This window comes from Calliopsis andreniformis, chromosome 5 (genome assembly GCF_051401765.1).
Source record: "Calliopsis andreniformis isolate RMS-2024a chromosome 5, iyCalAndr_principal, whole genome shotgun sequence".
In the NCBI taxonomy this organism is placed as follows: Eukaryota; Metazoa; Arthropoda; class Insecta; order Hymenoptera; family Andrenidae; genus Calliopsis; species Calliopsis andreniformis.
In genome coordinates, this window is record NC_135066.1 from 22,421,581 (window position 1) to 22,443,019 (window position 21,439).

At 37.5% G+C, this 21,439-nt stretch overlaps 1 protein-coding gene across 2 annotated transcripts; it reads right to left on the reverse strand.

Moving 5' to 3' along the window:
* Positions 1-346: 346 nt before the first annotated feature.
* Positions 347-1,710, reverse strand: LOC143179055 (uncharacterized). Of its 2 annotated transcripts, XM_076378052.1 has the most exons (6): positions 1,421-1,710; positions 1,278-1,336; positions 1,092-1,217; positions 856-1,026; positions 608-793; positions 347-540 (listed from the first exon to the last, which is right to left on the reverse strand). In XM_076378052.1, exons 1-6 carry the CDS (start codon positions 1,617-1,619, stop codon positions 406-408), a joined length of 876 nt encoding a protein of 291 aa, XP_076234167.1. In that variant the 5' UTR covers positions 1,620-1,710; the 3' UTR covers positions 347-405. The 2 variants fall into 2 exon arrangements, with proteins under 2 accessions (XP_076234167.1, XP_076234168.1); XM_076378053.1 differs by lacking the exon at positions 1,092-1,217.
* Positions 1,711-21,439: the final 19,729 nt, after the last annotated feature.

The following is a 21,439-nucleotide window of genomic DNA, read 5'->3' on the forward strand; positions in this document are numbered from 1 at the left end:
AAGTTTACAGGTTTCCTCATGTTGTAACAATCCAACCCATACAGTAACAGATTGAATAACCTATCCTTCTGACCTTCACAATTAGATAATATGGTGCTTCATTATCTCATTGCTATGCTAGTGGGTCAATAAATTATTATTTCATCATATTGCCACGTCCAAACGATTATTAATCACGCACATTAACCCGCCGAAAAATAATTAAGTACAATAATTGACATTTTCATGCTTTTCACGTTATAAAATCTCTACAGTATATATTTTTCATGAATTTCAAAAACGAACAAAATAATAACCACTTTATACTTGAAGAGTAAAACTTTTATTTTACAAAAGTAAAGAAATATACACTTGGAAAATGATACTTTTATTTGTTATGTCAAATTAAATAATTTTGTATGTTAATCACGGTTTATAAACATTTAAAACTTCCTCTGAGTAACTTACAATATCTTCAACAATGTCGTTTAACTGTGTTGTCGTTTTACTTAAGCCTTTTGGTAAAGCAACATTTACTATTTCTTTCGTTGCTTGTAAAAACTAAAAGAAATTCGTAATCAGAAACAAAGATGTTAAGATATAATATACATGTAATAAATGTAAAGACCTTCATCAAAGAGGAGAAATTTAAACATATCTCCTTAATATCATCATCCATAGAATGCAAACTGGTGTTTGTCTCCTTCACATTAACCACAGATTCTGATCCAATAGTTGAAAAAACTTCTATGAATTTCTTTACTCTCATACAGAATAATAAATATGAATCTTCATTAATTTCCTTTTCTTCTTCCTGAAATTTTATTTAAGTTTCCATTTTTGTACACATACGAAAAAGGTACAATTGAATATCACCTGTGCTTTATCTTCTGTGACATATTTTTCCTTTTGTGATTCATGATTAAATCCTAGTCCTTTGTACTCATCCACATATTTTCTCAAATTATCAAAATATTGTACAGATTCAGAATAATTTAAGTTTAAATCAATATTGGATTTTATATTTGAATCTTCATTAATATGAACCTATGCATAAAATATGCTTATTATATCAGTATCTTCCCATATATTTTAAGCATCTATTTACATACATTTAAAATATCATTGGTGCATTTGGTTGGGCCATAATTGACATCAAAAGACTCTGAATACAAACACTTTATAAAATCTAATAATATTTTTAGAATAGAAAATTGATCTTGCCATGGACAATTTCCCTATAAATAATAGTTTATAAATCTTTTAGTAACATAAAGAAATTCAAGTAAAATACATACCAAAAGAAATTTTTTGTTAGCACAGACTCCAATTCCACTGTAATACTCGTACAACTTATCTGTACAAAGAGATATTTAATTAGTTATGTTATGTTAAGTTAGTATTTAACTTAGGATATTTACAAATGCTAATGTAATAATACCTTCCAAAACTTGGCCTTCCAATTTTTCTAATTCATTTGCTATGGAAGAAAATTTTTTACTTAGAAGCCAAGAAAGCAACGAAATTCGATTCTCTCCTTTGAGAAGTACTAATTCTACATCTTTAACTGTCACAGTTGTAATTTTGGGATAACGTATTTGCACTAGAATATTATAAATATCGAATACAAGTTGATCCATTGATTATTGGTTATAATTCAACACCTCAGATATGTTGATTGTTGATTAAATATGTAATTAAAATTTACTCTTAAAATTAACATTCTACATATTCGTTGTAACACTTTCAAATTATGATATACAGCAGGGTAGCGCCACTCAATATATTGTTTTGTTAACATGATAACAGCTCTCTCTGGTGAGATGTGAGTATTACTATATAACTAACGGCGGGATTTTTAAAATTTGTAATACACATCTCAACTTGTTTTATTTCATTACATATAAATAAAAAGGTATAAATTACAATTTATTTACGAATTACGTTTTATTAATATTTTACATTTTTCGTTCGAAAAAGTACTTATACATTTATCTGTACTACATTTAGCATTAATTAAATTATTTACAAATTTACAGTACATATATATAGCTATCGATTATATAATTAATAATATACTCTATCATATTATCCTTATCTATACAAATAAAACCAAATATTACATAATTTTTAACATAAAACTTAATATAACTCCTAATTTTAATATCTAAATTAAACTTATGTAACATTAACTTGCTAATTTTACAAGTTCAATTGATACATTGTAAAAAATATTCATTAAAGCCGACACATGTCTCAGCAGCAATCTTTTTATACATAATTATGTATTATATATTATTATATATTATTACTTATTAAAATTATTTAATAAATATTAAGTATAAAATTAACATACCTGTTACGTAAATGGGAAAATAGCAACGACGAACCAAAACTAAAACGCAATTCGTATTTAAGACAATGAAATACTGTATCGATGAACACTCGACGAAATTCAGAAAAGTAAAGAGCGAACATCAAAAATTGATCCTGCTCCTGTCTGCTTCGAAATTTCCTACTTCCCTTCACTTCCTTCAATTTCTCCTGTACTTTCAATGTACTGTTTACATGCAATGGGAAACGAAAGTAGAGGACGTTAAAAATGTTTTAAATGTTTACTGATGCTACAGATGTATACGTAGAATTATGGTAATACATAACTTTTTTCGGTAATAAAACTAATAATAATGGATTTAATTACATAATTTTTAGTGAATGCATGTATTGTGAAATTAATACTTAAATTAATTTACTAAAACTAAAGTAGCGATAAAACGATCGAATTGGCTTGTGCCAGGTCTACATCAACTCTGCCATCCCTTTTCGGGAAAAACCTCTTCTTCCCTTTTCCTCACTCCCACCGCACTTTCACACCAACCTCAACCCTCACAAACACCAACACGGCACAGGCTGACTGCCGGTCGCCAACGGTTTCATCGTTGGGCCTGGTCCTTGTCAAGCGTTTTATGACCTTCTTCCGGCAGGGTCTTACAGCTACGCCTTACATCTAGGTTCTTAAAACTACGATACTACAGTATTTAATACACAATACACTGCTTTAGGTATTACTTCCCCCTACTCAATAACATTGTAAATGCTATCTAGCGTGAAAATAAAGAATTGAAATTGCTTTCAGAAACCTCTTATGAGATGTGAGTAATACTACATCCGTGTTAACAGTACCTTCTATAGAGTGTACCTACGCTGCTGTTAACACGGAACCATTTTATTTACAAATAATGACAAAACAAATTGGGGTGTGTATTGCAAATTTTAAAAATCCCGCCATTAATCATATAATAATACCCACATCTCACTAGAGAATGCTGTTATAGTGTTAACAAAACAATATATTAGTGACGCTACCCTGCCTGCTTGTACCTGGATGTTGAAGAACACGCGGGCTGGCCACGTTTTAGACAGGGGTGCAAAGGAGAAGCGAAGGTGGTGATAACGTGTCGTCCCCTGTCCCGTGCTGAATACACTGGCTCGGAATTGCTTCTGTAATGTGCTGCCAGACTGAGGACCCAAGACGCAAGTATTGAGAATTACCCCTTCCACTACGCATTTAGAACACGAGCCATGTATCCGTGAGTTCGGCGCTTCGGGTAGCTTCGAGGGGCAATTGTTCAAATAGAAGGACGAGTAAGACCTCCCTTACTACAAATTAAATTTTACGTATCTTTGTCATAAATAATCGAAATCGTGTTGTGCTTGGTATTATTTTAATCGGGAAAAGACAAGGGACCGATTGATATTACCCGCGTGAAAATCCGTTAGCAAATGAGGAACTTGACTTTTTCCACTTCTTAATCCCTATTCCTATCCTTGTCTTTTGTGCCACTATCATTCTCGGGAGTTGAGTTTAGGTCGTGAGTGCGAAGATTTCCATTGTTTAGTTACTTTGCAACACATAACAAACGAAATAGTGTGGTTATCGATCGCGATGCCCAAAACAAGCTCTGGTCCAGTAATTTTGATAATGTTAACATAATAAAATTCGAAAGTACTTGAGTAATTATTTCAAGAAAACTTTATATCAAATACAAAATGAAACATTAGTTCATTTACCAATCGCAGAATTAATCTAGAAAAAAATGTTCATGTTCAAATACACGAATGCGTAGTTAGTTCAAAATGGCATTCAGCTAACATTTATGATCACAATAATCTCATATATCACTGTCACATGAATCACAGAATTAACCTGCCAGAAACGGGTACAAAATTCTTCGATCGGCAACGAATATCTTGGCATTCTCCTGTGCGTTACGAGAACATAACAGGCTAGACAGGTGGAATTACAAAATTCGCATTACGCTTAAGGGCCTAGGGTAGTCACGTGACTTTACGAGATTTCTTGGTCGGTATCTGCCGTTACAGTTTTCTTTACAGAAATAAAATTATCCACAGACATGTGGCTGCCTAATGAATGCGAGATGGAGCCACACTATGATTCCCCCTCCATTATACACACTACTGTACGAGCCGTATGTACATGAATTCAGTCCTTCGGATCACTTCGGATAGCTTCGGAAAGACGAGAGAGAAGGCAACTATCAAATCTTACTCTCGCGTTTTTAAAATGCTATTATCTTCCGGCTTCCGGCTTGAATGTTAACACGTAAACACGCTGTGCTGCCAGACTGAGGACGCAAATCTTGAGAATTACCCCCTCCACTACGCATACTAACGCACGGGCCGCGTATCCGTGAGCTCGGCACTTCGGGCAGCTTCGAACAGCTTCGGACAACTTCGGGCAGCTTCGAGAGGTCGAGAGAGAAGGTGGATCGTGATGCGCACTCTCTCATTCTTTGAAATGTTTAAATCCCAATCGCTAGCAAGCGGCAAGCGGCACGCACCTTGCGCGAGCTTTCCGATTGCCTGGATATTTTCAGTTTCCAACTTAGAAAAGTATTCTAATGAAAAAAAATTTCGAAAATTTTTTCTGCAGAAAAACTCATTTTAAAACCCCCTGATTACGTTTTAACTAATAAAAAAAGAGCTTTTTTTTAAAAACCGCATATGTTTATTAACCCAATTGCATTCAAACGACTGAATGAATTTCAATGAAACTTTATATCTAAATTTTATATTCACATCTCAAGATCTTATTAGATTTAGAGCAAAATCGATGCATGGATTATGATACTTACCTCTTATAATTATATTTATATTACACATATATTTTTTACTATTAGGTGGGAAGATAAAGATTTTCATTTGTAAAGTTAACGTAACGCGATTTAGTTTGGAAAACACTGCTCTTATCGAACTAATCCTTTCTAGTTCAGAATTAATTGCACTTCAAAATTCAAGATTATCACAAAATAAATACTCTGATACTGAAAATTCGTCAAATGTATTAGACTAAAAGTCCACTCTTGACCAGTAACGTGCACGTTGTCACAACCTTCAATATAAAATATTTATATTGGTAATTATTTAAAATAAGAGCCTCCTTCTTTGAATCTTTTTTATATCATGTATCTTCAGACGTGGAGTAATTTTTCTAAATGAAATTATTGTCGCTCTCTTCTCGTTTTCGAGATAAAAATTTTTATATGCTTAAAAATTATGGTGGCAGGCCGAGGGTAGGTAGGAAAAAGGGAGTTTGAGTTGGGTTAGAGCTAGGGCCAGTGAAAGATATGGTTCGAGTTGGTTAGAGCTAGGGCCAGGAAAAAAGATGTTTCGGGTTGGTTAGAGCTAGGGCCAGGAAAAGAGATGTTTCGAGCTGGTTACAGCTAGGACCGGGAAAAGAGATATTTGGAGTTAGTTAGAGCTAGGACCGGGAAAAGAAATACTTTGAGTTGTGTTACGTCCCCGTAACTTTTGACAGTAGTTACTAGAGCCTATATATATATAGATATAAGCACAATTTTATTTCCGGTTCGGTTCCAAAAGGTCTTAACGGAAACACTCTCGCGCGACCGAATTCGAATTCTTTCGTGGCCCTAGCTCTAACCCAACTCAAAGTATTTCTTTTCCCGGTCCTAGTTCTAACCAACTCGAAACATCTCTTTTCCTGGCCCTAGCTCTAATCAAAACAAAGTATTTCTTTTCCCGGTCCTAGCTTTAACTAACCTAGCTATAAACAAGCAGTGTTTTCCAAACTAAATCGCGTTACGTTAACTTTACAAATGAAAATCTTTATCTTCCCACCTAATAGTAAAAAATATATGTGTAATATAAATATAATTATAAGAGGTAAGTATCATAATCCATGCATCGATTTTGCTCTAAATCTAATAAGATCTTGAGATGTGAATATAAAATTTAGATATAAAGTTTCATTGAAATTCATTCAGTCGTTTGAATGCAATTGGGTTAATAAACATATGCGGTTTTTAAAAAAAAGCTCTTTTTTTATTAGTTAAAACGTAATCAGGGGGTCTTAAAATGAGTTTTTCTGCAGAAAAAAATTTTCGAAACTTGTTTTCATTAGAATACTTTTCTAAGTTGGAAACTGAAAATATCCAGGCAATCGGAAAGCTCGCGCAGGGTGCGTGCCGCTTGCCGCTTGCTAGCGATTGGGATTTAAACATTTCAAAGAATGAGAGAGTGCGCATCACGATCCACCTTCTCTCTCGACCTCTCGAAGCTGCTCGAAGTTGTCCGAAGCTGTTCGAAGCTGCCCGAAGTGCCGAGCTCACTGATACGCGGCCCGTGCGTAGGATGCGTAGTGGAGGGGGTAATTCTCAGGATTTGCGTCCTCAGGCTGGCAGCACAGTGAACACGGCAAGTTAATTGGTGAAATAAATTGAAGTAGTTTATTCTCTTAACAGAGAGAATTTCTAATAATAAGTGCATAAAAGTAAACATAAAGTAAGACAGAAACAATTATAATACAAAAATCTATAACTGATACAAGGTAAGGAAAATAAACCGAAAAGTAGAGAAATAACCTACAAAATCAGTAACATTCAAACACACATCACATCACATCACATTATGGATGAAGACATGGAAATAGAAGGAAATATAAAGAGTAAAAGCCTATTAGGGAACAAAAATACTCAAAACTTTACAACGACAAATATTAATAAAACACAAAGCCCTAACAGAAATCAAATAATGGATATTTTAGGAATAAAAACATTCCCACAAACAAATGACCAAACATAACAAAAAAAAAAAATTTAAAAAGAACAATCCAAGAAGAAAATATAACAATAATAAATAGGCAGTCAAACACTAATCAAATAAATAAAAAAATAAAACAAAATAAATTCTTCGAAATGCAAGAAAATAATAAATACAACAGCAATATAAATGGACCATACATAGTGCAGATAACGTCAAAGGATGAATCACAGAACATAGGGAATCTACATCCATTACAAATAGGGAAAAAAATAGCCCCTTTCGCAACGGAACTGCAGAAAATAAATAAATTAGGGAAAGACAAAATACAATTGATATTTAACAATTACATTCATGCTAACAAATTCGTGAAAAATGCAAAAAATAAACTAACGGAATGGTTCACATATATTCCAGATATAAAATATACAGACGAATAGTAATTTATGACATACCTAAAGATATGGAGTTAGAAGATATCAAAGAAGGAATAGAGGAGCATGAATCCAACCCAGAGATACTAGAAATTGAAAGATTAATGAAATATGACAGGGAAAATGAAAATTTAACACCAACAAATGCGGTAAAAATAACAATGAAAGGAGACAAACTACCACAGAATGTATACATATGGTATGTAAAATGCAAAATAGCACCAGTAAAAAAAATATTAAAACATGCAAAAATTGTCTGAGATATGGTCACATGACAAAACAATGTAGAGGACAAAAAAAATGCCAAACGTACAGAAATAGAATACCTAGATACTAAAGAATGTAAGAACATAGTCAAATGTCATAACTGCAAAGGAAACCACAAAACGTTTAGTATAAATTGTCAAGCATTCCAATACCAAAAGATATTAGCAACAACAATGAGTTATTATAATATTGACCACAAAAAAGCAAAAGAAATTATAAAAAAAAATAATTTTATAAACGAAAATCAAATTATAAATACATATTATAAAGAAATCAACAAAAACAAGCTATACGACTGGAATGAGAAGCAATTTATAAGTCCACTAACACCGGAAAAACTGGAAACTATAAATAAAGTTAACGACATAAAAGTAATGATAAGAAAAGGAATAGAAAATGAAGAAACAATCATACAAGAAGGAAAAACTTCAGCAGGAAATAAACATAAACAAAAAGAAAGTGAAGATAGCTCAAAAAAAAACGGAAGAAATACAAGTAAAAACATTATTCCTAAATAATACCTTTCCATATTTCAGGAAAGAAAAAATAACAACAAATAAAAATCAAACACTAATAACATCGCAAGTGAGACCTAAAATTAAAGGAATAACAAAAAATGAAAATCTAATTGAAAATAAAAAACACACAAGTGAACAAAAAAGTAGATCCAGAATACTAGAAGAAATCACCAATATAAATTTAACAAAAACTTATCTAAAAGAAAAAAAAGAAAAAGAAGTGTAATAGAACAAAATGAAAATAATTCAATGGAATTGTAGAGGAATCAAAAACAAAATTGTGAATCTAAAAAATATAGTTCAAGAATATAACGTAATAGTTTTGCAAGAAACCTGGCTAGATATTAGGAAGTACATAAATATTGAAAACTTCAACATAGAAAGAAATGATAGACAAGCTATCCATCATGGAGGCGGAACACTAATAGCCATAAATAAAAGCATAATATACGACAAAATAAATGAAGACTACACAAATTTCAATCAATTTGAAATCCAAACAATGAAAATAAAAACTAAACAAAATAAGAATTTATACATAACCAATTTATACAAACCACCACAAATCAAAACAACAGGAAAAATATGATATAAACTATTAAACAAAATAGGAAATGTATCAAATTTTAAAAATCACATTATATGTGGAGATTTCAACGCCAACCATAAAATCTGGGGAAGTAAAACTAATAACATTACAGGCAAAAACCTTATATACGCAGTTAATAAAACAGAACTAATAATAGTTCAAAAGAATGAACCTACAATGATACCCAAAATAAATTGTAAACCAACTGCACCAGATCTACAAATAATAACAATAGATTTAGTAAATAATATTTACAGTTAAAAACATAATAGATACCCTGAATAGTGATAACAACCCAATTTTAATAGAAACCAACATACAATTACAAGAATTCAGAAATAACAGAACAAAACTAATAATGACAAAAGTTGACTGGGTTAAAACAAAAATGGATCTAGAAAAAATAATTTTTAAAACTAATCTACTAAAGACTAATTACCTGGAAGAATATAATACACTGATCAACCTAATACAAGATATACTCATCCAAAATGGGGCAAGAAGGACTAACTACCAAAAACAAACCCAAAACAACATAAACAACACAAATAACAATAATATAGATACAACAAGGAAAAATACAAATAAAAGACCAGCACTTGGATGGTGGAACGATGAATGCCAAGAAGCTACAAATACCAGGAAAGAAGCATACTTAAAATATAAAAGTCACCCAACTAATGAAAACCTAAATATATGGAAAGAAGAGATTAATAAAACAAGAAAAACGATTAAAAAAGTAAAATCAAATAGCTTTAAAGAAACAATAAATAAAATTAACCCAAATACAAAGATAAAAAACGTGTGGAATATAATAAAATCTTTTAAAAATAGTAAAATATGGAATACACCAAATAATAGCACACTGGAAGACAAATTAATTCAGCCAAGAATTACGCAGAAAAATTTGCTCCACCATCAACAGCAATTTATACACAAATACATAACAAAAAAACGGAACTACTATCTATATGGAAACATAAAGTTACAACAAAAGAAATTTAAAAAATAATAAATACCCTAAAAATAAACACTGTACCAGGAGCGGACATCACAAATGAAATATTAAACATCTTACCAGACAATATAATAAACAGATTAAAAGACAATAACACAAATTATAGAGCAAGTAGAAATACCAGCAGATTGGAAAATATATAATACTACTTTAATACCAAAACAGAAGAAAAACAGTTACAGACCAATATCATTAGCCTCAAACATTCTAAAACGAACAGAAAAAATCATCAAAAACAGACTGGAACATTACATTGAAAGCGACCTCACATTACCAAATATCCAATTCGGATTCAGGAAAGACAAATCATGTCAAGATAGTTTAAATATATTTAATACAGATATACAGTATGTCCCACGAAATACTGGACAGTCGATTATTTGCTAACCTATTAAAGATACGAAAAAAGTTTTTATATGAAATTGAATGGCAAGAGGGGGCTGATTTATTGGCCATAACAATTTTTTTTTATCATTATTGTTTACAGATATATGAAAGTTAAGTTTGGTTTTTTAAATGGGATTATATATATATTTTTTTATCAATTGATAGTACGTTTCAAGACGAATTCAGCAAACATTAACGTATACACCTTTTTTCAAATAGTTTTTAAGATATTACGCGTAAAAGTTTACTGATTTTCGGTGGAAGATTTAGGCCTGCCGTTCCTACCACAGTCTCTTCGTATCAGTTTCAAGAGGCACAGTTTAACACGTTGCGTGCGGGGATAAAAAAATGGTCGAAAAAGTTTTGTCCGATTGTATGCTAGCGCGCGGCAGCACCGCCGGGTCAATAATTTTCCGGGGAAACGGGCTGAACTCGATAGATCTACTCTGTCGCGCGTCGAACGTTTTAACCAGTAGCATCTTAAGTGTGGTCGAGAGTCGAGACTCCCTACTGTGCTTCCTGGTCTCGCAGATTTTCTTCCACCGAAAATCAGTAAACTTTTACGCGTAATATCTTAAAAACTATTTGAAAAAAGGTGTATACATTAATGTTTGCTGAATTCGTCTTGAAACGTACTATCTATTGATCAAAAAAATATATATATAATCCCATTTAAAAAACCAAACTTAACTTTCATATCTCTGTAAACAATAATGATAAAAAAAAATTGTTACGGCCAATAAATCAGCCCCCTCTTGCCATTCAATTTCATATAAAAACTTTTTTCGTATCTTTAATAGGTTAGCAAATAATCGACTGTCCAGTATTTCGTGGAACATACTGTATATTTAGCTTTCCTAAAAAGAGAATCCTTAGGAGCACTATTCATAGACATAGAAAGCGCCTTCGATAATGTTAGTCCATCAATATTAATTAACGAACTAAGTAAATTAAAAATACCTCAAAACATAATTAGATTTATCCAGAATACGATAACAGAAAGAACAGTATACTTTTATCTAAATGGAACACTCATAGACACAAGAATATGCAGAAAAGGACTTCCCCAAGGATCTATATTAATCCCATTACATTACACAAAACATTAAACCATATTGAAGACAATTGTTCTATTCTCCAATTTGCAGACGATATAGTAATATATTGCAAAAACGCAGACAATTTAATAATAAAGAAGAACTTAACAGAGTCAATGAAACTACTCAAGAAATGGTTAGAAACAATAAATCTAAATATACCAACAGAAAAAACAAAATTAGTAATATTTTCAAGGAAAAGAAAATCCCAAGATTTTAGTATAGAAATAGAAGGTAACAAAATAACATCAACAAGAGAAGCAAAGTTTCTAGGATTAATAATGGATAACAAACTAAAATGGTCATCGCATATTAAATATCTCAAAGAAAAAATAATAAAAGCAACAACTATACTAAAATGGTTAACAGGAGTCTACTGGGAAGCTCATCCAGAAACACTTTTACTAATATATAAAGCAACAATAAGATCAATGATAGAATGGGGATTACCACAGTACATAAACGCAGCAAAAACTAACTTAAAAGGAATAAATGCACTAAATCAAATAGCATTAAAAAAATGTTTAGGACTGATGAATTCAATCCCGTATGAAATAGTATGGCATATGGCCAAAGAAATGAACATATATCAAAGAGCAGAAATAATAACAAACAGCTACTTAACAAAATGTCACATACACACATCACATAAATTAAAAACAAAACTGAAATATGTAGACAACCTAATCAAAAAACATCCAACCAATAGATATAATTTTTTCTTAATAAAAAAATGGAACAGCATAAAAACTTTTTCTTCAAAAAATTCAACACACAAATCTACCAATAGTAACAGATGAACAGTACAATAGTAACAGTACAGATGAAAGGATTACAACCTCCATATGAAATCAGGGCCCTAGCATTTAGTAATGATATAGACACAATAAATAATATAGCACAGGCTTTTGCCAGCATGAATACACAAATATAAAAATAAATTCATATAAATATAAATAGATAAACAAGTGTTTAAAAAGCGGTTATATAACGGGCATTTGGCTCGTCCGCGAGATTCGTGATCTGTTGGTATAGGTGACCGACCGAAGGTCGCCTTCGGTTGGAGATTCCGTTGTCCTAGCAGCGAAACACGGTCAGTTATCGTATGACTCGTTTAATCGTTAAAATTGAAGTTCAGACAAAGTAAGTATTGTCGAGCAACGGTTTTGAACTCCAGGCCCGATGTCGAGTGGGGACATCGGAGCCTGAAGGAGAGAGAGAGTACATCGTATTACGATAGAACGAAACAAAAGATAATTGGTGAGCGTCGCGTAGTGGTAAAATGTAGAACGTTCCCCGCTTTGCGGAGACACACGCGGCTCTCGCCCCAATCGTCTTACGGCAGTCTAGCTTGCGACAGTCAGTTCGACCGATCGTCAAGCTCATCTTAGCATAGCCAGTTCCAAGATTTTAAGTAGTTTCGTTACCAGACACTTGAAATCTCATTCGCTTCACAGCCGAAACGTCGTCTCCTGTGACTAGGAAGCTGCTCTGTTCGATTAATACGTATTTTACGTACGACAGAGCACCTAGTCCGTCAAAGGTGACAATTTAGCGAGATTTGCGCTCTTGGAATCGGGGGCTGCCCTGATTCTCTGAGTTTCGTCTTCGTCGAGGAGCAACAAAGGCCGCTGCCTGGTTGATCTCTGAGAGACGGGTTACAACAGAGAGAACTAACGTACGTGCCTATCACCTCTGCGTTACTCGCGCTCTGCCACCCCGTTTAGAAGCAACCCCCGTGTGACGAATAGAAGCATACAGTGAGGTGAACGGAGTCGCGGAGCCTCTGGCCGTCCTCAGCCTCCAGGATTAGCAATCGCTAGTTATAGCGTGTCCCCCCCGCTCGCGAATCCCCGAAGTTATCGGGATTCGTACGAAACGAGCCTTTCTATAAGGTGCAAGGTGAAGAGAAGAGGTCCCCCCTCCTCTCAAGCCACTCGCTCATCGACCTCAGAGCGGTCTCAAGATTTCATGAAACATATAATCTTTGCCTTTGTTACGAGACGGGAGGCGAGCAGCGCGAGAGACCGTCGAGGATAGGTATAATTCCAAAGAATATAGTGGTTGATGTGTTGGTTGGTACACGGACGAAACTGATGCGAGATCAGTGAGCCGTTAGGATTATTGTAGACGAGGACGGACCTCATGTAAAATCAGGTAGCCTCTGAGGATAGGTGTGCTTGCGGACGAAACTGATCGATGATCAGTGAGCTGCAGGAGAGTGAGTTTGTGAACGTACCTGATGCGAAATCAGGGAGTCACTAGGATCAGTTTTACAGACGAACTCAAATTAAATTGAGGTGCTGTTAAGGAGGTTGGCGAATTCGAACAGACGAGCCTGATGCGAAATCAGGGTGCTGTAAGGAAGTTGGATAATGTACAGACGAACCTGGTATCAGGTAGCTGTAGGAAGTAGACGAAACTGATGTAAAAATCAGTTAGCTACAGGATAGGTTAGCTTTCGTGGACGAACTCGAATAAATCGAGGAGCCACTAGGTTGAATGCAGTTTCTTTGGAAGTAAGGGTAAGCGGACGAAACTGATGTAAGATCAGAGAGCCGCAGGAGATGTTAGTGAGCCTCGTAACTTTTTAAATTATTAATTGATACAACTTGAGCGGTTAAGCTGTATCGTGGTGGATCTGTCAACTTCGAATGGGATCGCTTAAGGTAGTTATAAGTTTGTAAGCAATCTACGCAAAATTACAATGAATACTTGAATATATTCTAAATCAGTCTTTACGTACAAGTGTACAGTGTAGTGTTGTCGCGTAAAGTGTATGATTTTAATGCACGGTGTTAACGCACTGGCGATGCGGGGACTTACAGAGTGGTCGTAGGAATTGCCAGATAGAATTTATGCCGACTCGCGGATTCTATGAGGTTAACTGTAGACTCGAAAGGGAACTTTGGCCCGATCTAACTGGATAGCAACCAACTCTGACGAACTTGACTATCAACGTGACGGTACTGTTCTGAACCCGTTAGGGCTAAAATCTCTGAGTTTATATAGGCCGAAAAATGAGTGGGGGTTCGTTAGAAATTTCCATATAAGGAAATTTCTCACGGTTGGTACAGCGTCGTGGTTGCTACCCAGCTGCTCGGAGTCGCGCTTATATTAAGATAACGAAAAAAACGAGAGTGCTAGGGCGTTTTCTCTTAACAGGCAGAGACTTGAATATTTGGGAGAGTAGACGGAAAATATTCTCCGTACGTAACACCTTAATTGTCTAAGCATCCGTAAGCCCTTCGCTTTCTTTCCTACATCAGTCGCTACCTTCGAGAAAAGACTCTTCAGGAGCGGTCTTAGAAATGTGCCCGACTAGGAATGGCTTCTAGCGCTTGTTGGCAGGCGATTCGTCTGTTTCTGGCGAGTACGAACTCTATATTAAAGGAGCATCAACTACTATTTGTTAGAACGGTCGCTACCCCTAAAGGAGCGGTCTCGATCTCACTGGACGAGTATATCAGCTGCCTTCAAGATCTTCGTCTGTTCGGAACCTGATGCCAGAGCGAAGTGTGTCTCCTGCTGCTTTCGCAGCTCCTTATATACCCGCCAGTCGGAGTTAGCGCATGCGTAATGTCTTACTTTCTAATGGCGGTCTTATTCTAATCGTGAATGAAATCGGACGATATACGCTGTTTTTATGTTAATATATAATTGAAACTTATAATATATGGTACAAAAATAAGGTACAAAATATTAGTTCGTGTTAGGATAATATAATATGTAGTAATATAGTAATAAGTATTAGAAAGATAAAAATATAAAGAGAGATGGTGATAGATAGAGAGAGATAGCAATAGATAGAGTGAGAGAGTAATAGATGGAGTGAGAGAGTAATAAATGGAGTGAGAGGGAAGACCGTGGGTCGTTACACTAGGATAACCGTTTCTGATCTCGGTTTTAATACTACATTATCGTTGCTTCGGAGGGGAAATTCGGTTCCGTGTAATTCTAGGCATTGGTTTACTTTGATACAAGCCTTATGTTTGGTCATGAAGTCGTGTCCTAAAATTCCGTCTGTCTCGATGGGGAAATCGTCCCGTACCAGTCGACAGGGGTGCGTTATAATTTTATCTCTGACCTGTACGTTTAATTGTATTAGGCACAGTGTTTTGGTTTCCATGTCAACTATACCCCGCAGGGCTACCGTTTCGTTTTCCGCGCGCACCTCGCTCAGTACCTTTTTTATCTTCATCAGTGTGATATCGACTCCCGTGTCCACCAACATGTTCACCTTTCCGTTTACTAATTCTGGCGCCTTAATCTCTACGATGTTCGTTACGGAAGTAATAGTGCTTACGCGGTATGACCCTACCGTCGGCTCGCTGCTCGTCCTTCGTTCATTGCATACCTCACGGTCACCGTACGCGCGCGAGGTTCCCTAACCTACGCTAGTTATCTCTCGACTCGTGACCGTGTCGGCTCGGGTTGCGGGTTCGCGCCTATTGCCCGAGAATTCTCGAGGGCCTCTCGAGAGGCTTCGATCATTGGCGCGTTCCCTTGCCCTGCAGTCCCTAATTACGTGCCCTGTCTTTTTGCAGTAATGGCAAATGGAAGCCCTCTGTGTTTCTCTTTTGACTTGTGTATGGGGCGTGGGGAAGCTCTAGCGCGGCATGCTGAGACGCGCGAAACAATTTTTGCTAGGTGCCCTGTCCTATTGCACCTTTCGCAACGTAGCGTGTTTATTCTCTCTCCGGGCCTGGCGTAGCTACTGGGAAACTGATTATCGAACCTCTTGAACCCTTTTGAGGAACTGATACCCATGGCTCTTTCTTCTTCTATGGCTGCGGCGATAGCTGCATTAAGGGAGTCATATTTCCGAGACCTTATTATCAGCCCAAGACTAAAAACATCTAATGCCCGTCGACGTACCGAATTTACTAAGGCGGCGTTTACTTCATTACTGTTTTCTGGCTCGATAAAGAGTTGTGATAGCTCAGGTACTAACTCTTCGACCCAGCGGCATATGCCCTAACACTTTCTCTATCTTTCTGACGGCATGCATGAAACTCTGCTTCTACCGCACCTCTGGAACGCCTCTCCATGAATAAGGACACTAGTACGGATTTCAACGCGTCGAAATCGTTGATCTCTCTGTACTCTATTTCTCTCGCGGCCTTACCCTTCAATTTGGTTCCGATAAAGGTACTCAAAAAAATTTGTTGCTCGTGTCGCGAAATTAAATTAGCGACGCTTTCGTACGACTTCAAAAATTCGGAAAGTTCGTTGGCAGACCTCCCTTCGAACTTATCGACTAGCCCTAACGCGGTGGCCAACGGCAATACTCCCGCTTCTCTTCCGGCGTTGCTAGTGCCCGGCGTAGACATGTTTTGTGATTCCGTTTCCTCTGTATCAATTAGACTAAAATCTGCGAGTTGGATAGGATACTTTCGGGTGGGCGTTATAAACGCGACTTCGGGACTACCGGTTACGCTAGTGTCGGAAGCGGTGTCAAAACTCGAATCGAGCGCTGGTGCTTGTAATCGGCGTCGAGACGGCCTCGGTCCTTCTATAGACGACACCGGCTCCTTCTTATCTCTAACGAACTTTAGCTTTTTCTCAAAAAATGATCGTAGTGATCTAGATAGACTCTTTTGGTTCGGAAGTATGTACCTATGCACGCGTTCGTCCTCTATAGACATACATAGGCCGTCGCAACGAGTAAAGATTCTGGTTTACGCAGAGTCGTGTGTCTATACGGTCGGTTACAATCATTAGCTTGTTTACTCACAGAGTTGTTCGCACGCGCATTTCGCTGGCTCGGTCGGGTTTCCTCTCGTACGTGAATCAGCTGCGATGACGGGGAGTAGGATGTAAATCTCAGCAGAGTCGTTGCCTCTTCGCTTATCGGGACAGCGCGTCGTGGGATGCGTTGTCCTCTCGTACGTTCGTTCCTCTGATAGCAGCGTCCACTTGCTTTCTAGGTCCTCCAATCCTTGCGGCTTCGGTCTTCGGATCCGATGGCCTCACAGATGGGTTGGTGTTCAGTTTTTTTTTCTTTTTTTGTCTTCTGCTAGCTCACCCGTTTGCTCTCGCGTCGGAGTTACTTTGCTCTCGGTTCATCGGCTAGACGTCGGCGAACATCTCCTCGGAGTTCGTCCTACCTTCGTCGAATGCTACCTCAGTAACGACGGTTGCCCCGTTTGCCTGACGTTGCCTATTCGGCGTGATGCCTTCTTAGCGTCGGTCCTCGACGCCGTGGTCCTCCGACGTGGCGGTCATTGGGAGATCCTGGACGGCGCAAGTATCCCACCGCTGCCACCAAAATTGTTGTGCCCCGTGTGGTGACTTCGTAGGACGAGGGACGAGATATGGCCTTAAGGTCGCTTCCCATTGCTGTAACAGGCTCGTTCGCTCATAAATTGTGCGTGCTCGGCGAATTTTGTTCGAAAAGACGTTCCCACTAGGTGCATGGTCGCTTTGGGTCTGCCGGGCTCGTTTGGTGATTAAGCAGATCACGGTGCAGGCTCGCTGGGTACTTCAGGCCCTCCTGCTCGTAGAGTTGACAGTTTCAAGTGGATGACGAACGCGCTCCCGGCCCAAACTTACAGCAATGGGAAGCGACCTTTAAGGTTCGCGAGCGGTTAAAGGATTAGAATCCACCGGGTGATTTCAACAAAACTCCGTTTACTGAGCAGAAGTACTGAACAGTTCGGAAGGTTACAGCGATCGTTTCGACCAGCTCTCGGCCGTGGCTTTCCTCGAACTCCTCGATTTCCGACTCTCTCGAGTTCTGTTCGGCGTTTTTTGGTGAGGTCGCACATTGCCATATATGGTTCTGTTAGTAACAATGTTGAGGTGTCGATACTGCGTTAGCGGAACGTGCTTAGCGGAACGCGTATCTTTCTAGAGCGTTCTCGGGTGACGCAATTATGTTACTCGGATGGGCTTTGTCTGGCACAACATATTTATCTCTTTGTATATGTGACGAATTATTTCCAAATCGTTTTTCCTTCGGGTTTGGTCTGGGTTAGGTCTGGGTTACCTGTCCGCAAGGATATGGTGATTTTCATGAATTTTCTTCCTGAAAATGGAAGTACAGAGGCTGGAGAAAGGAAGGTTTACACCCTATCTCAGCGCTGTAAGAAATCTGAAAACTGAGCTACAAATTCTGGAGACTGGAAGTCCTCAAATTTTAGGCAGAGAAAGGGAGGGCGGCTAGAGAAAAGGGAGTAAAGTCACGCGAAGGGAAGGGTGGTACAGGGTGAGGGGAGTATCGATACGCGAGGATAAGGGGATTTAGAGTTGCTTGTTCATAAAAGGTGGGAGAAAAGGCGGGATAAAAGGTGGGGGAAATTTTATCAAATTTCGCTCCTGGGGACCATGTTCAAAAAAAATCGACGTCTCGAATGAGTTAAATAAGGAAACGGTACAGAACTAAGAGTAGTTCAATTTTGGAAACAGTAGTAGTAAGTGAAAACTCTGTCCAACAAAGTATTGTATCCGAAACAAAATGAAGTTTGTAAGCAACGAACTAACCTTTGATTTTGAAGTACCTCGATGATACAGTTAAGTTGATCCCCCTATATACAGGGTGTCCCAAAAATATTGGAGTTCCTTAAAAGGGATGATTCCGGGGTTGATTTGAAACAACTTTTTCCTTAGCGAAGATGTTCTTCGAGGCTTCGTTAACGAGATATTAATAGAAAACCCTGACCAATCAGAGCGCGAGTATGCCGGTGGAGCGCCCGCGGTAGAGTAGGCTACGCGCTATGCGACCACGCTCGTACGCGAACAAGCAAGTCAGCACCAGTGGTGGGAAATCGCGAACTTCGGAGTCGATTGTCTCGAAAACGGTGCGAAATATCGAAAAATGTTACTCTTGCTTTTTTACTTGTTATGGGTTAAGGAGTCGAAAAGGAAGAGTAGCACTTTTCGATATCTCGCTCCGTTGGAGAGATATCGTCGACAAGAAGTCATAGCCTGCGTTAAATTTAAGAAATACTGATTACCGACAAATTGAATAAAACTCACCCTTTATACGCCACCACCCGAAATAAAGGGTCGCGACGTCAGTTGTATCCGAGTTATTGCTGTATCGAAGATGTATTCACTTCATTGCACGACCACCAACACTGATCAAGCGATACAATCACTGAATTTTTTTTAATGGAACTTGTTGTTCCTACGTTGTAAAAAGAATTGGTGGCCCCGAAAGGGGCCGATTGTTGTTAATTCATTAAATGCGGACCCGGTCGTTGATATGCTTCAACGGAAGCATTAGCGTCTCCGTTGTTCTCCACATACACCCAGAACATCCCGTAGTACTCTTGAGGAGTAAACATGTCTTCACAGAGGCTTTTCGACTGACTAACAAGATTTTTTCGAAGGAGTTTCCTCTTCCTCCAAGCAGTGTCTCGTAATTTCATTGTGAGGTATTCCCACCAGGACAACAGGATTCACGTAGGAAGAAATCAGCATTTTTTGGGTGAAAATTATTTTTCTGTCAGGATGGTCCGTTCTTGGCCTTTCTGCAACGCACATGTTTCCAAACAATGCTGATTTCTTCCTACGTGAATCCTGTTGTCTTGGTGGGGATACCTCACAATGAAATCACGAGACACTACTTGGAGGAAGAGGAAACTCCTTCGAAAAAATCTTGTCAGTCAGTCGGAAAGCCTCTGTGAAGACATGTTTACTCCTCAAGAATACTACGGGATGTTACAACGTAGTGTAACGTCCCTAAAGCGATGCTACGTTGTCCATGGAAGAGCGGCTTTCCGATGGACGAAAAGTGGGGTTCGTGTGGCGTGCGGTTAAGGAATTAAAATCCAAAGCTTAGATCTTTCTTGACAATAATTTATTCAGTAAAACCCTATTCTAATTCTAACGTAAATACAATACTAATGCCTATTCTAATTCGTTAAATATTTATAAGAACAAATAAGGTTAATTATTATCTACAGACGAGGTTATGTTGATCGTAATCGTTATGCGATATACTTCTATCATTTATCTCGATAACGCGAGAGTTAGGTTATGTGTCTATGCTTAAAATTCGTGAATAGAAGTTAGGTTATGTGTCTAAGCTTTTACATTCGTGAACAAGAGTAATTATGCTGTTATTAATTATTAATCCGTATTAATTGCGGTAGAGGATCCTCTATTTTAGACGATACGCAGTGTAAGTGTGTGTGTGTGTGCAATAGATCTTGTCTCGTATGCCCTGGTCGCTGCCGAAGTTATAGGTGGCTATAACCTAAGAGCGGTCTCAAGGTTTCATGAAACATATAATCTTTGCTTGATTGCCTAAGCATCCGTAAGCCCTTCGTTATCTTTTCTACATCAGTCGCTACCTTGGAGAAAAGACTCTTCAGGAGCGGTCTTAGAAATGCGTCCGACTAGGAATGGCTTCTAGTGCTTGTTGGCAAGCGATTCGTCTGCTTACGGCAAGCACGAACTCTATATTAAAGGAGCATCAATTACTATTTGGTAGAACGGTCGCTACCCCTAAAGGAGCGGTCTCGATCTTTAGTATATCAGCTACCTCCAAGATGTCGCCCGTACTGCACTTGCTTAGAATCGTCGTAGTGCACCTGTCATAAAGTTACTCAAGATTGAACCTGTAAAGGAGCATCGAATACTCTTGATCTCTGGAAAACGGTCGCTACCCCTAAAGGAGCGGTCTCGATCTCACTGGACGAGTATCTCAGCTGCCTCCCAGATCTTCGTCTATTCGGAACCTGATGCCAGAGAGAAGTGAGTTCCTGCTACTTTCGCAGCTCCTTATATACCCGCCAGTCGGAGTTCGCATATGCGCAGTTGTTCTAATTCTAATGGCGCTCTTATTCTAATAGTGACTGTTTTAATATGAAAACGTACGAAATATGTTATACTTACATGAGAATGTAATTAAAATCTATAATATATAATGTGTGTCGTAATACAAAAATGTCTATTAGTAAATGGATGAACAGAATACGCGCTTATATACAGTAATAAGATAGAAATAGAAAGAGATAGACATATTTACAATCAGATGGAGAGAGACAGCGATAGTAGAGAGAGATAGAGTGAAATAGGAAGAGACAGAGACAGAGTCGTGGGGCGTTACAGTAGGA